Source organism: Mesoplodon bidens, assembly GCF_964165515.1.
Source record: "Mesoplodon bidens genome assembly, chromosome: 12".
Taxonomy (NCBI): domain Eukaryota; kingdom Metazoa; phylum Chordata; class Mammalia; order Artiodactyla; family Ziphiidae; genus Mesoplodon; species Mesoplodon bidens.
In genome coordinates this window covers 69,165,747-69,180,670 of record NC_138168.1, presented here as the reverse complement: position 1 = coordinate 69,180,670, position 14,924 = coordinate 69,165,747, and the positions used below count along the sequence as shown (strand labels likewise).

The following is a 14,924-nucleotide window of genomic DNA, read 5'->3' as shown; positions in this document are numbered from 1 at the left end:
CTGCCCTAGCTGCTGTTTTTGAAATATTTCCTATTTGCTAAGGATAAACTCTTGTTAAGATATTCTATTTGAGATATCTTGCGGATCACTTCTCAGATAGGTGCAGAATAGTGCAACCACATGATTTTCATAAAGGAGGAAATTGGGGGTCGCAGGAGTGAGCCCCTGTGGTCTGTCCAGAGCCTAAACAGCTCTATAGAGCTGATGCTATATATTTATAGCACTAAATTCCTAGTGATCAGAACCACCTTGTACAAAGAGAAAAACTTTGCCAGCTTTTCCCCCCTGTTCAACAACTTTGTTTCTCAGGTAAACACGGGAGCAAGAGTGGGAGTTAGGTCTCAGTGGTTGGTGTCTGATGAGAGTTCTCAGATGGGTTGGATGTTCATAGCCCTTCAGAGCACAAAGAAATATTGAATTAATCCTCAGTAACATCTGACCTCAAAACGGTACGACGGATACAATAATAACCTGAACAATGTTCCCCTTTCACGCAATGTTTATTAACCGTTTAGTGCCAGAAGCTTTGAAACAGTCCAAACTACAGCCGGTTTCTAAGTTCTCCTGGTCTTAATGGGCAGCGTGCTGTTCCCCCCGGTCTCCGCTCCCGGGGGTCGCAGCTCTTCCCGCAGGGCGCCAAGGGCGGCTCGGCCCTCCGTCGCGGGACCCCGGCCACCAGGGGGCGCTGCAGCCCCCTCTCCAGGGAGCGGCCGAGCCAGCCCGGTGGGTGTTTCTCTCTCCCTCTCGCGCTCTCTCCTCCTGGCCTCACATCCGGGTCTGGAGCGCGGCAGCCGCTGTCAGTGTTGGTGCGGTCGCGTCGGGGGCCGGGCCGGGGCGCAGTAAATGGCGGCGGAGGGAGGCGGAGCGGCGGCCGCGCTCAGCTCAGAGCCCCCGAAACTTTAGACTAGGAGCCCCACAACTTTTCCGGGAAGTGCTGCCTCTCCGGGGGCGTGGACGGAAGGGGCAGGCGAGGCGGGAAGTCTGGGGGGAAGCGGCGGGTAGCCGGGGAGACTCGAACCCGCGGCGGGGGCGGTGGCGGAGTCCGCCCGGGCCTCGCGCCGCCGCGGCCCCCGCCTCCTTCCCCGCGCCCTCCCCGCGGCCGCCGAGGCGGAGCCTCTTAGGCGGCGGCGCGCCGAGCCCAGCCGGGCCCCCTCCCCGCGACCTCCGGGCCCTGTGGCTCGGACGCCCCCGGCGCGCGCGCGAGGCCGGGGCTCCCCGCCGCTTCGGGGGTCGAGAAGGAGGCGGCCGGGCGGCGCGCAGTCCCCGCCGTCCCGGGGTCGCGGGGCCGGGCCCCGGGTGTTGCATGCGGGGCGGGGTGGCTGTGAGCGGAGGCGAAGATGGAAGGTTTAACGCTGAGCGATGCGGAGCAGAAATACTACTCGGATCTCTTCTCCTACTGCGACAGCGAGAGCACCAAGAAGGTGGCGGCCCACGGGCGGGTGCTGGAGCTGTTCCGGGCCGCACAGCTGCCCAGCGACGTGGTCCACCAGGTAACGCCGCCGCCGTCCCCATCCGCCGCGTCCGGGGGGTCGGCCGGCCGCCGAGGGGTCGCTTCCCGGCGGCTCGGGCCTCCAGCCGCCAGCCTCCTCGAGGTGGGAGTGGGCGCCGTTTCCAGAAGGGCCGGCGGTGGGCAGGTTTCCCCGGGTTTCTCCGCTGCGGACCGGGGCCGCAGGTGCCCGGAAGGCCCGGACTCGCGAGGGGAAGGGGGTCGCTCTTCGAGGACAAAAGTCATGCAAAGATACGATGGGGGTGGGGTTGGGGGGGGTCTGTGTATTATCTCTGGAGAGCGTAAGTCCTGTATCTCTCGGCTGCCGCTCAGAATCTGTGTTTTTCAACACTGGAAGAGCAACTTCAGATGAAAGATCTTGGATTGTTAACCATGTCTTTGAATCCTACATCCTGTATCTACTTTTTTATATTTTAAGGACGCTCAATTCTTAGGGAGATTTAAAAATTTGAACTTTTAGCTAGTAGTTTGCAAGTAGCTATGAAAAGAACTTTATAGGATGCGTGGCTGATGTAAACTGGATAGTTTTTCGATTGGCATTCGATAGCACTTGGTGGAATTTGTGGATTGGGTTGGGAGATAAGTATTGAGCAACTGCAAGTCAAAGGTGCATATTTGCCTCAATCTGTAGCCCTAGAGGAGCAAGCAGAGTAAGTCTTAAGCTTTCTTCATCACGTCTGCTTTTAAAATAGAAGGCTTCCTGGAAGTTCTTCTCTAATGTATGTGGTGAGCATTGATGTTACTCTGTGTTTAATGATGCAAAGCTGCTAGTGAGAGTCTGTCTAAACAGTATATCAGGAACAGGTTTTACGCTTCAGCTGTATGATGATCCAAGCCAGTTATCCAGATCTCCAGAACTTAGAACCACGTGCATAGGTATGATGTAGTGCACTGCGGAGAGCCCTGAATGAGGACTTTTCACACCTGGGTCCTTGACCGCACTCTATTAACCCCCAGTGTGGCTTTGGGCCAGGCGCTCTCAACTCTTCAAGCGTAAGTGTGCTTCTAACAAAAATTCTGGGAAATATAAAAATGTCCCCAAGGCCTCTGTTTTAGAAGTTACCTGTGCACTAGCTATGACTAAATTGAATGAGTTCTGTCTTTTCGCATAATCTTGTTTGTTTTACGTTGCTTTTTAAATATTTTGGGAGGAAAAGTTCGGTGTCTTACATACCAACAGCTAGGAGTCTCATATTCATTCTGCTGAAAACAGACAAAGTAAGTATTTTACGCTCTGCTGGCCACATACAGTCTCTTTATGTATATTCTTTGTTTTCTTACAGCCCTTTAAAAATGTAAAAATCATTCTTAGCTCAAGGGCATACAAAACGGGGTCCGTGGCTGTGCGGGTACTCTATGCTCCCCATATGGCTTTGGAGTTAGACTTATAGGAGTAGGTCTGGTCAGAACATGCTCATTAATGATTTTGCTCCTTTTGTAGAAATACTTTTAAGTCATTAAAAAACTAAAATTAAGGGGAAACCTCCCGTGTTCTATTTGGCTTATTATGTCTGGGGTGGGGGGAGCTGAAATAAACTGACTTTCATATTTTTAAGAGGTCATGTTGTTAAAAAAAAAAAAAAGAGTGCATGAAGACTTTAAGACTTTATGTTACTCAGGATGCAAATTAGCATTAATTAACCTTTGCTTAAAATATGTTTAATGCAATCCAAGTTATTTTCATGTTGTGCTCCATTTTATTAACACTCAAAAATAAATTTCTGTTGCCTTTTTGTATAAAGAGAGAACTTAAATAGCGTAAATAGTCAGGATTCAGTTACACGTTGGAAACTGGGAACTCCCTGAAGCAGAAGCAGAATTCTTATGGCTTTCTGGGTATTTTGCAGGCAGTTAACTTAAAAATTGGCCTAACACATAAAATGTGGAACAAAAGAGGAATATGGACAATTCCCTTATGGAAGTTCAGCATTGTCTGAAAACACAGCCCTCCCTTACTTCCTAAGCGGGAAACATTTGGGGCAACTCACGTGTAATGTTTAGTTTTTACTTAGCACTGGGCGAGGCATTTCAGGGCATCAAAACAGGAGTAAAGTTCTCAAGGACCTTGTAAACTACAGGAATACACATGTGTAACATAAAGCAATGTGAATGCCCTAAGAGAGGATAAAGGAGGGTATGACCAGGAAAGGCCTCTTGACTTAATTCAGGTGGACCTTAAATTAGTGTGGAGGGATGAAGAGGACTTCCAGGCAGAGAAAAAAACACGACTAAAGGTGGAAAGTGTGGGAAGGAGCCTTTGCAAGGACTAGCAGATAGACAGGTTTTGCTGAAGCTAGAGTATGTTTTGGGGATACTGGAACGTAGAGTCAGAAAGAGACCACGGTAGGAAAGATTCTAAAGAACAGGCAGATTTCATATTTCGGTAGGCATTGGAGACTCAGTGATAGTTTTTATTGTTGTTGTTGTTGTTGTTTTGTGGTACGCGGGCCTCTCACTGTTGTGGCCTCTCCCGTTGCGGAGCACAGGCTCTGGACGCGCAGGCTCAGCGGCCATGGCTCACGGGCCCAGCCGCTCCGCGGCATGTGGGATCTTCCCAGACCGGGGCACGAACCCGTGTCCCCTGCATCGGCAGGCAGACTTCCAACCACTGCGCCACCAGGGAAGCCCCAATGATAGTTTTTGACTTTGAGTGAAGGACAGAGTAGAGGGTGGGGAAGGAGGCTCGAGCAGTGGTCCGGACTGGATGCTAGGTACTGGGCACCCAAACCAGGGCGACAGCAGTAGAACAGAGAGGAGGGACTGGATGAACAGGTCCGTGTTATTGAAGGGCTGCTGGGTAGCCACAATGTGAGGTGCTTTGTGGGATAATGTGTCATTGAGACCAGATTATCAAGGCTGGGTGGAGAGCTCTGAACTAATTGTGAAGGTGGCAGGGAGGGAGTTGTAGATTTAAGAGAACTGAGTCGTAAAAGTAGTGCTTTAGGAGGCATTTGGAAGATCAGAGCATCTGGAAGTAGAGGAGAGAAACTGGACGAATTTGGGGACTGATTGTCTCGCACATACCTGGCTATGGGACTCAAATGTGGGAGTGGGGGAGACTGCGGGGAGTGGGATTCTGCCCCCCAGGAGGCATTTGGAGACAGTTTTGCTTGTCGTAACTCAGGGAGAGGGAGCATTTCTACTGGCGTCTAGTAGGTAGAGGCAGGAGCGCTGCTAAAACAGCCTGCAATGCACAGAACAGCCCCTACAGCAGTCACCTGCCCCAAAACGTCAGCAGTGCCGAGATTCAGAAAACCTGATGTGGACTCTGGTGCTGACAGTGGGACAGAAAATGAGGCTGAAGATAAAGTAGAGATTATGAAGGTAGACCTGATGGGCTTGGGTTGCCTGGTGGTGATCTTTTGATGAGATTAGAGTAGGGCAAGTGTTACTCTCTGTTGGACACCCCTCACAATTAGAAAAGGGGCAGGAAGAGGGCCTGATTTTTAAAAAGTTGATAATGAGTTCGATTTCAGGCGTTTTGAGCCGGCAGTGCAAATCTCCAGGGGGTAGTTGGAAATGTGTGATTTGTCCACCCTGAGTGCCGGTTATGACAGTGAAATTCACGTGTTTGGGGTCTCTCCTCTTTCTCACCTGAGTGTCTTGGAGGTAGAGGCCAGACAGCTTCTCACACGGTAGGCGTGCATTTACCCATCAGGGCTTTGACTGATGTGGTAGTTTTCAGCATTGGTTAATAAAAGTCATGAGAAGGCTGAGTCATCTGGGGGAATGAGAATCGAGGACAAAGAACAGAGGGCCCAGAACTGAGGGAGGAAGGAGCTGGCATTTACTGAGTGCCTGTTATGTTCTTTTACTGGGCAGATCATCTTCATGCAGGAACTCATTTGATCCTTGTAAGAACCCTGGGAAGTGAGTAGTATTCTTGTTTATGAACTAGGAACTTGCTAGGCAGAGAAGTTAAATAACTAGTTAGTTGTATACACTGATGTGTATAAAAATTGATGACTAATAAGAACCTACTGTATAAAAAAGTAAATAAAATGAAATTCAAAAATTCAAAACAAAACAAACAAAAATAACTAGTTAGTGATTAGAGTACCTCTCCTTTACCATTATTTCTTGCCACCTCTCAGCTCTTGCCTGCTTTTCACTGTTCATGTGATTGGTTTGCCCATAGTTCTTATGAAGAGTAGAGACTTAAAACTATTTGATTTTGAGTTATATGTGGATTTCCTCCTTTGCAAAATAAATAATTTTATGTATGATGATGTCTGGAAACACAGCCACTTAAGAGAAATAGGAAGATTCTTGTAGTTGGTATCCTGAGTTTTACATTGCTACAACTGTCAAACATGTTGAGAAACATTCATTACACTTGTTTGGGAATACCAGAGTAAAACCTGTTCTGAGTTTAAGAGTTTGTTTTGGGAAGACAGTGTGTTAATAGCTAAAGCGAGTGAGCTAAAGCTTTATAGAATTATGCTCCACACCAGAGAGGAACAGGACGAGGGGGAGAAAAATCTGGCTCATAGGATTTAATCATGAGGAATTTTTCTGTCTGCTGAGCGAGAAGATATTCAGTGGCTTAAAAATAATCTTCTTCAGAATTATTTTGTTTTTTAAACATTAGGGAAGGTATGCTATTTACCACACTAATCAGTATGCTTTTCTAGCTTTTACTTAAAATTTTATCTTTGGGAAAAGCTTTAAAACTTCATACAGACTTTGAATGAATAATAGCTTGATAAAAGGTTCTAGTACTAACTGTTCTTTTATTGAAGATTATAAGCAAAGTATCCTATAAATGAGGCCGAGAAAATCTTTCAGTTCATTTGTGTTGAGCAATATCTTGGTAGAATATTTGAATAACACGTTAGTTTAATGGAGAAAAAGTGATGACGATGAAACATAAACCATTTTGTCTCTCTTGAAATTTGTTCAATTATGTGATCTACTCATTAGAGGTAGGATTAAAATAGAGAAGCAGAGCCTCATTTAGGCATTGAAAGTTACATACTTAATACCTAATGAAATAAGTGTCAGGTTTGTTGTTCTGGAGTAGTGATTTTGCTTGTTTGTTTGTAATCACTAAAAAAATTATAACAAACGATAAAAATAATCTTACCTTGAACAGACACTTTACTATACACTGTTGAAAAACATACTGTTGTGAAAGAAGTCACACTTCATGGCTCTCTGTAGTGTCATATTTACTTAAAATTTTTTTCTTTCCTATATCATAATGTACTTTTAGTCTTCTTTTTTTAGCCAGTAGGCCAGAGTTAGAGTCTTAGTATCTTGAGAATTCAAGCTAGGCATTTTGACAGAGCTCTAAAAGAGTGTGAGAAGTTGATGTAAGGAGAACTAACCATGGAAGGTAAGTTCCAGCCCTAACCTTGAACAAATCACTTTAATGCCTGGATTTTAGTTCTCACCGTGGAAATGATTGAATTGGGGTTTTCAAAGGAGAGGTTACAGTGTAGGGATGGCCACTCTGTCCAGCCACATCCTTAAGAAAGTAGCCACACAGACTTGAAATTAGTTGATACGCTATTTTGAAACTGGAATTGATTTCTTTTACACACTTTGGGAGATTTGAAGAGGAGAATCTTGCCTAGAATGCTGAAGTGAGTATATATATAAGAGGGAACTGATGAAAGTGTTTTAAGGTCCGTGGTACTTAGTTCTTCACGGTGTCTGGCCAGTGGGAATTTGAAATGGGTAAGACTTGGCATTTCTGATGTTTTCCCTGATATATGCTTCACTTTCTGTAGCCTTTCCTGCGATAGATTCATCTTGATTTGTCATTTCCCTCTGCCTCTGTGTAAGGAATTTATGGTTGATGGGTTGCATATATAGGCATGACATAAAAATCAGGTTGTAATAATAACTTTGCTTCAGAAATCTTTTAAGTTCATACCATATACCAAATTTTATTGCAGTTTGATAAATTATAGGACTTAAAACCACATCTCTTCATTTTGTTTTAAGAATTGACTCTATGGGGAATTTAAGCCTCTCTTGTTAAATGATGAAGACAGAATTTATTAGACTGTGTATTTCCGTCTAACCTCTTTTTTGGTTGTGGATTCCTTTGAGATTCCTGTTGCACACCTAAGTGTCCATCGACAGATGAATGGATAAAGAAGATATGGCACATATATACAATGGAATATTACTCAGCCATAAAAAGAAATGAAATTGAGTTATTTGTAGTGAGGTGGATGGAGCTAGAGTCTGTCATGCAGAGTGAAGTAAGTCAGAAAGAGAAAAACAAATAACCTATAATAATGCATATATATGGAATCTAAAAAAAAAATAATGGTTCTGAAGAACCTAGGGGCAGGACAGGAATAAAGATGCAGGTGTAGAGAATGGACTTGAGGACACGGGGAGGGGGAAGGGTAAGCTGGGACGAAGTGAGAGAGTGGCATGGACATATATACACTAGCAAACGTAAAATAGATAGCTAGTGGGAAGCAGCCGCATAGCACAGGGCGATCAGCTCAGTGCTTTGTGTCCACCTAGAGGGGTGGGATAGGGAGGGGGGGAGGGAGACACAAGAGGGAGGGGATATGGGGATATATGTATATGTATAGCCGATTCACTTTGTTATACAGCAGAAACTAACCACTGTAAAGCAATTATACTCCAATACAGATGTTTAAAAAAAAAAAGAGAGATTCCTGTTGCACATGCTGGACATCTGCTTAGAAAACATAGTTATACAAAAATTTGCATATAATTTGAGATTTCCAGCCTTCCCCCAACCTAGTCGAGCTCATCCCATGGACCTCTATATTAAGACAGTTTTAAGGAAGAGCAGGCAGACCTGGGAAAGCTGAACATAGGTCATTCTTAAGTCAGTTTTGTATATTTTCAGGAAATATTTCTTCATGGCTACTATTTATACTCAGGGTGTGTATGCGGTGGTGAAAACTCAGAAATCTTCCCTGCCTTCATGGATTATAACTTGTGGTAATGTTAAAAAGGAAAAGAACTGTATTAATGGGGAATCATGGGAGGCTATGTGGACCTACTTAGGTATAAGGGAAGGCCTCTCTGAGGAGACGGGGATGGCGTAAGGGAGTGAGAATGAGATGTTTCACATAGAAGGAATGAGCGAGCACTCAAAGGGCCTGAACAGCATGTGAAGAGCTCTGTGTGTTTGAGGAGATGAAAAGCTGGAGCATTATGGGCAAGAGGGGAGAATGGCAGTGGCCACATGCTGCAGGGCCTTGTACACAGGGATAAAGAGTTTGGATTATAAAAGACTGAAAGTTTATATTCAGGGGAGTGGCAGCATCCGAAGTATATTTATCACAGGTTACCCTGCTGTGTAGAGAAGGGAACACTGGGGCAAGCAGAAACAGATTGGCCACTGGATATGCAGTAGTTCAGGTAGGAGACCATGATGGCTTAGATTAGTGAGGCGGGAGGTGGAGAGGAGGGGACGTATTTGAGATACTTGTAGGTGGTAGAAACCGGAGGATGTGATAATGGATTGGATATGGAATATAACCAGGGGCGGGGGGCGGGCACATTCGGGGATGTTGCCGGAAGTCACCATTATTGGATGCCTGGAAGACGAATGGGTTTTTCAGGGTTTTTTGTTTTATTTGGGTGGAAGGTAATGGTGAATTTGGGAGTTTTCTTTTCTCAATCGTAAGTTCTCAGAGGCCTGTGAGATTGTTAAGAAGACCTCTATCAGAGAGGATCATCACATCTTGAGGAACTCAGAGATATTTGGCTTGGAGATGTCAGTTTGAAGCTTATCAGTGTGTTAGTGGTATTCAAAGCCATGCAAATAGGTGAAATCACTGAAGAAGAGACTATGGAGAGGAAAGAAGCATTTAGAAATAGAAACCTGAGGCACACTGCACATTTCTAAGCTGGGTGAACTGGAAGCCCTCCAGGAAGGAAGCTAAGAAGGACAGCCCAAGTGGTTGTAGGGAGATTGGGAATATATATTGGGTCATGTCGTAGATGCCAAGTAATGCAAGTATTTCAAGAAAGGGATACTTAACTGTTGAGTTTGGCTGAGAGGTTGAGAAGATATGGGCAGAAAGATGGCTGTTGGATTTGGCAACCTAAAGGTCATCAGTGACCATAATGAGCCAGTGTCATAGACTGGTAGAGGTGGAAGCCAGATTTGAGTGACTTGAGGGATACACAGTGGCCCAGGAACTAGAAATTGGGTTTAAAGAAGTTAAAGGAAACAGACATGGGGCCAAAGAGGAAGTATGAGGATGTGAAGGAAGTCTTTGTTTTTTTGAGTATATAAGAAATATTGCAGCATGGTTTTAGTTGTTAGGATTAATAAGGGAAGAAAGGAAGATGAGGAGAGAAGTCCTTGAGAAAGCAAGAATGGTCTAGGATCCTGATCGCACAGGGCAGCAGTTCTTTGATAGGAAACGGATAACTTCCACAATTTCAAAAGGAGGAGAGAAAGGGAAAAAATAATCTAGTCACAGTAGCATCAAAAAGAAGAAAATACTTAGGAATAAACTTAACCAAAAAAGAGCACCAAGATGCTTATATTACAAAACATTACTGAGAGAAATTAAGTACTTTTTTTTTTTTTTTTTTTGGCTGCACCGTGCAGCCTGTGGTATCCTAGTTCCCCAACCAGGGATTGAACCCAGGCCCTCGGCAGTGAGAGCGTGGAGTCCCAACCACTGGACCGCCAGGGAATTCTCCTAAATAAAGATTTAAATAAATGGAGAGATAGTCTGTATTCATAGATTGGAAGATAGAATGTTAAGATGGCAGTTCCCCAAGTTGATCTATAGATTCAGTAAAATACCTGTCAAAATTCCAGTAGACTCTTGTAGAAATTGTCAAGCTGATCCTAAAATTTATAAGGAAATGCAGAGGATCTAGAATAGCCAAAGCATTTTTGAAAACAAAATAGGAGACTTACCCTGTCTAATTTTAAAACTTATCTACAGTGATCAAGACAGTGTGATTGGCATAAGGATAAGCATTATAGGTCAGTGGAACAGAATTGGAAGTCCAGAAATTAACCCTTATATTTATGATCACTTGGTTTTTGAAAAAGTGCCAGAACAGTTCAATGGGGAAAGGATAGGCTTTTCAACAACTGGTGCTGGGACAATTGGATATTTGTATGTTTAAAAAAATGGATTTAGACATACTGTTTTATATACTTCACACCGTACATGAAATTATCTCAAAATAAATCATAGACTTTGTAAATTTGTAATTGTAAAACCTAGAGCTATAAAAATTCTAAATATTACATAGGAGAAAATCTTTGTGATCCTGTGTTAGGCAGAGTTCTTAGGTATGACACCAAATGCATGGATCATTAAAGAAAAACTGATAAATTGGACTTCTTTAATGAAGTTTTAAAACTTTTTACACTTCAGAATATACTTAAGAAAATAAAAAGACAAGCCACAGACTCTCAGAAAATATTTGAATATTACAAACTTGGTAAAGGTTTTTAATCTAGAATATATAAAGAAATCTTACAACTCAATTATGCAGAAAAAAACCCAATTAGAAAATGGGCAAAAGACTTTTAATAGGTGTTTCACCAAAGAAGATATTATAAATGGCCAATAAGCATATGAAATGATGTTCAACATCATTAGTCATTAAGGAAATGCAAGTTAAATCGCAATGATATATTGTAACACACCCATTTAAACGACTATAATTTAAGACTGACATTACCTGTTACTGGTATTGTGGAGAAACTGGAATCCTGTACACTGCCCTTGGAAAGGTAAATGGTACAGCCATTTTGGAAAAGTTTGGCTTTTTCTTAAAAAGTTAAACACATGCTTACCATACAAACCAGCAGTTCCACTCTTAGGAATCTACACAACAGAAATGAAGATCTGTGCAAACAAAGAATTGTAAATGTCCATTTTATCAGTATTATTCACAATAGTCAAAAATTGGAAAGCAATCCAAATGTCCCTCAAATGGTGATAAACAAAATATGGTATATCCATACAATGGAATACTATTCTATAATAAAGAGGAACAAATTACTGGTAAATGCTACAACAAAGATGAAAATCAAAAACCTGATAAGTGACAGAAGCCAAACAGAAAAGAGTACGTATTGTGTGGTTGCATTTATATGAAATGTCTAGAAAAGGCAAATCTATACAGAAAGCAGAACAGTGGATACCTGAGGCCAGGGCAGGAGTGGAAACACTCTGGAGGAAAATTTTGGGGGTGATGTGATGGAAAAGTTCTAAGATTGGATTGTAGTGATGATGCACAACTCTATAAATTTTCTTAAAGCTCAGTGAATTGTACACTTATGGTTGAATTTTGTGATGTATAAATTATACCTCAAAGCTGTAAATTAAAACTTTAATAATTTGCAGAGTGAGGGGAATGCATGAAATAGTCATCTTGGAGAATGCGCAGGTGAGTGTGGTAGAGAATAAAGGACTGTGCTGTCTATGTAATTTTAATTACAAAACCTCAGTGTAACTTAACGTAATCTGGCATTTGGTTACGCATTTGTGTTTTGAATATCAAATGAAAGGTGATATATCAATAGATATTATGTATGGAAGAGATTGCCATATGAAGATTCATTACAACTGGGTATAAATAAGTACATTATTTAATAGATTAAGAAAGGGTTGAAAAAATTGTGATTTGGAATAATGGAAATCAATTTCCATCTATTGACTTTGAATAGTATGCTGACTTTATATACATTTAACTCAGATATCTTAATTAATTGTATGGAAAATTATAGAAATATACTTCAGAAATCTGAGTTTGAAATCATTGTGCCCAGTAATAATAATTTTAACGAAAGAGTGGTTTCAATCTACAGGACCACCTGTGGTTGCTTTCTTTTATTGAAATAATTACTGTCACTATCGTGATTCTCTCTGTAAAAAAAACTTCTGTTACTTAGAGGCACTGATTTGTTGTCTTTGTAGTATCTCTAAATTGCTGTATCCAATTTGAGTTTGCATAAGTAGGTAGATCTTGGGCCACATTATATATATATATATATATATATATTTTTTTTTTTAAGATTTAATTTTTTATTTATTTTGGCTGCGTTGGGTCTTTGTTGCTGTGCGCGGGCTTTCTCTAGTTGCGGCAAGCGGGGGCTACTCTTCGTTGCGGTGCGCGGGCTTCTCCTTGCGGTGGCTTCTCTTGTTGCGGAGCACGGGCTCTAGGCGGGCGGGCTTCAGTAGTTGTGGCGCGTGGGCTCTAGAGCGCAGGCTCAGTAGTAGTGGCTCATGGGCTTAGTTGCTCCGTGGCATGCGGGATCTAAGCAGACCAGGGATTGAACCCGTGTCCCCTGCACTGGCAGGCGATTCTTATCTACTGTGCCACCAGAGAAGTCCCTATATTAATGTGCTCCTTTGGATAAAAAATAGCTGCTAAGAGTGCTGATCTAAGAGTGATTATTGCTTCTTGTCTGTGGATTATGTAAAATGTTGTATGTGGAAATAGGGATATCTATGTCCTTACGAAAAGAAATTATTGTCTAGAAACTATTCAAGAGTATTTTTGATTTTTCTTGTCTCATTTGTGACTAGAAGGATCAGAGGTTTGACTGCTTAAACTACAGTGTTTATTGGTGTTATACGTTATTAATAGTTGATTTAGAAGAATTCATATTCTTTCTAAAGCGAAAAGTATTTACTTACAACACCCTGGTAATTTTCTGCGTCAGCAAGTATTGAGAATGGTCAAAATTGCATAGACTTAGGAATGTGACAGTTCTAGATTTGACTCTCCACCTCAGTGCTTATTAACTTTCTTGCTCTGAGCAGGTAACTTAACTAACCCCCTTTGAAGACTCCCATTTCCTTATCTGTAGACCGAGGATGATACCAAATCCAAAAGTTTCGTAATACCACAGTGAAGTAACATGTAAACCTAGTGTAGTGCCTGGCTCTTAGAGGGTGATCAGAGAAGTTTCGTTCACTCAAGCTCTGCTCTGTTAAGGAAAATTCATAATTCGTAGGATCTTGGCTTTAATGGTAGTAAAAATCTCCCCATTGTTCTTCAAACCTAGCTTTATACGTTTTGTTGTTTTTGTTGCAATGAACTTACTACACTGCCCTCAATCCTTTGATCCTATCAATAATGCCTTGTGTTTCTCCCTTTCACGGTGTAATTAGAGGATTTTTACTCCTGAAGTGAAGTTTACCACCAAAATTCTAAAATAAAGGATAATTCTGAGGTTTTGAGCCTACATGGCTTGCAGGATGATGATAACCATTAATGGAAATAAAGAAGTGAGCGGGGGGGCCTAGTTTAGTTGAAGGCAATGTGCTGAATTTGGATGTGCTGAGTGCGCACATCCATGTCATGTTCAGTCCATCTGGGCAGCAAGGTTTAGTGGGCATTTGAAAGCTTGAGAGCAGCAGCTGGGTGGCTTTAGAAGCTTGTTCAGACTTGGTGGTGGTTCCTGAATGAGGCCATTCAATAGAAATGAGGGATGCAAACTTAACTTAGTGTATTTGAAATGTCCTTTCAGAGTAGATGGTAAATTGCACTTTTGTGTGGAGATTTAGGTATTCTCACTTACAACTTCAGAAATTTTCTGAAACTCCTGAGACTGTTAGGAAGGCAAGCTGGATGAGGAAGTGTAACGTCTCTTTACCTGAACTTAGTCCAGCCTCCGAAGAGTTGAACCTTGGTTGTTAAACCCAGAAGGCATTTGCACATTTAAAGTAAGAGGTCTTAGCTGTTTGCACGCAACCTCCAAGGCAAAGAAATTGCATTTAGCTGAGGAATGAGCCTCAGAGCTAGAACAGTCTAGCCTACCCTTTCCCATCAGCGTCTCGTTGCAGCTTTGTGCTTCTCATTTAACACAAGATCTCTTTTAATGTTTATAATATAAGCCTGACAGATATTGTTATCCCCATTTAATTAATAAGAAATTGGATGCTCTCATGATCCTCAACAATTAGTAGATATGTGGAAAAATTCCTTGAGGGTGAGTTATCCTGGAGCATTGCTGTACCATTTCTTCAGGGATGGTTTTATTGAATTCTGCTTTCCATATATCCAGAGTACTTTCCTCTATTTACTATCTTACAATTACATCATTCATTAATTCAAAAAATATTATTAAACACCTATTATGCATCAGGGTATGCACCAGGGGCATGGAGTATGCAGAGGTGAATGGAAGAGACATGGTTCCTGCTCTTCTGGAAAACTTAAATCTTTCTCCTAAGCTCCAAGAACCTAGCAGGGGGTCACTGTTCCTATCTGGTCACAACTATATCTCTGGCACATTGTTGGTAGTTAACATTTGTTGAGTGTTGAATGAGTGAGCATGGATTTATCCTTTTTTTTCCCCCAAATATCTTTGCTTATCACTAGCTTGAATATATATTGCACCCAATTCAAATAATAATAGTAATAATAAATGCCGGTGTACTGCCTACTGTATGTCAGGTACTGTTTGCACCCCTTTACAAAT

At 42.3% G+C, this 14,924-nt stretch overlaps 1 protein-coding gene across 6 annotated transcripts in view; it reads left to right on the top strand.

Moving 5' to 3' along the window:
* The first annotated feature begins 1,215 nt into the window (after positions 1–1,215).
* Positions 1,216–14,924, top strand: part of REPS1 (RALBP1 associated Eps domain containing 1) — an 80,258-nt gene continuing 66,549 nt past the window's right edge. For 2 of the 6 annotated variants that reach the window (XM_081250685.1, XM_081250686.1), the window contains exon 1: positions 1,216–1,490. In XM_081250685.1, coding sequence (XP_081106811.1) covers positions 1,338–1,490 — 153 coding nt within the window. In that variant the 5' untranslated portion in view covers positions 1,216–1,337. The remainder of the gene's footprint in view (positions 1,491–14,924) is intronic. The other 4 variants (XM_081250684.1, XM_081250683.1, XM_081250688.1 and 1 more) reach the window with 3 other exon arrangements.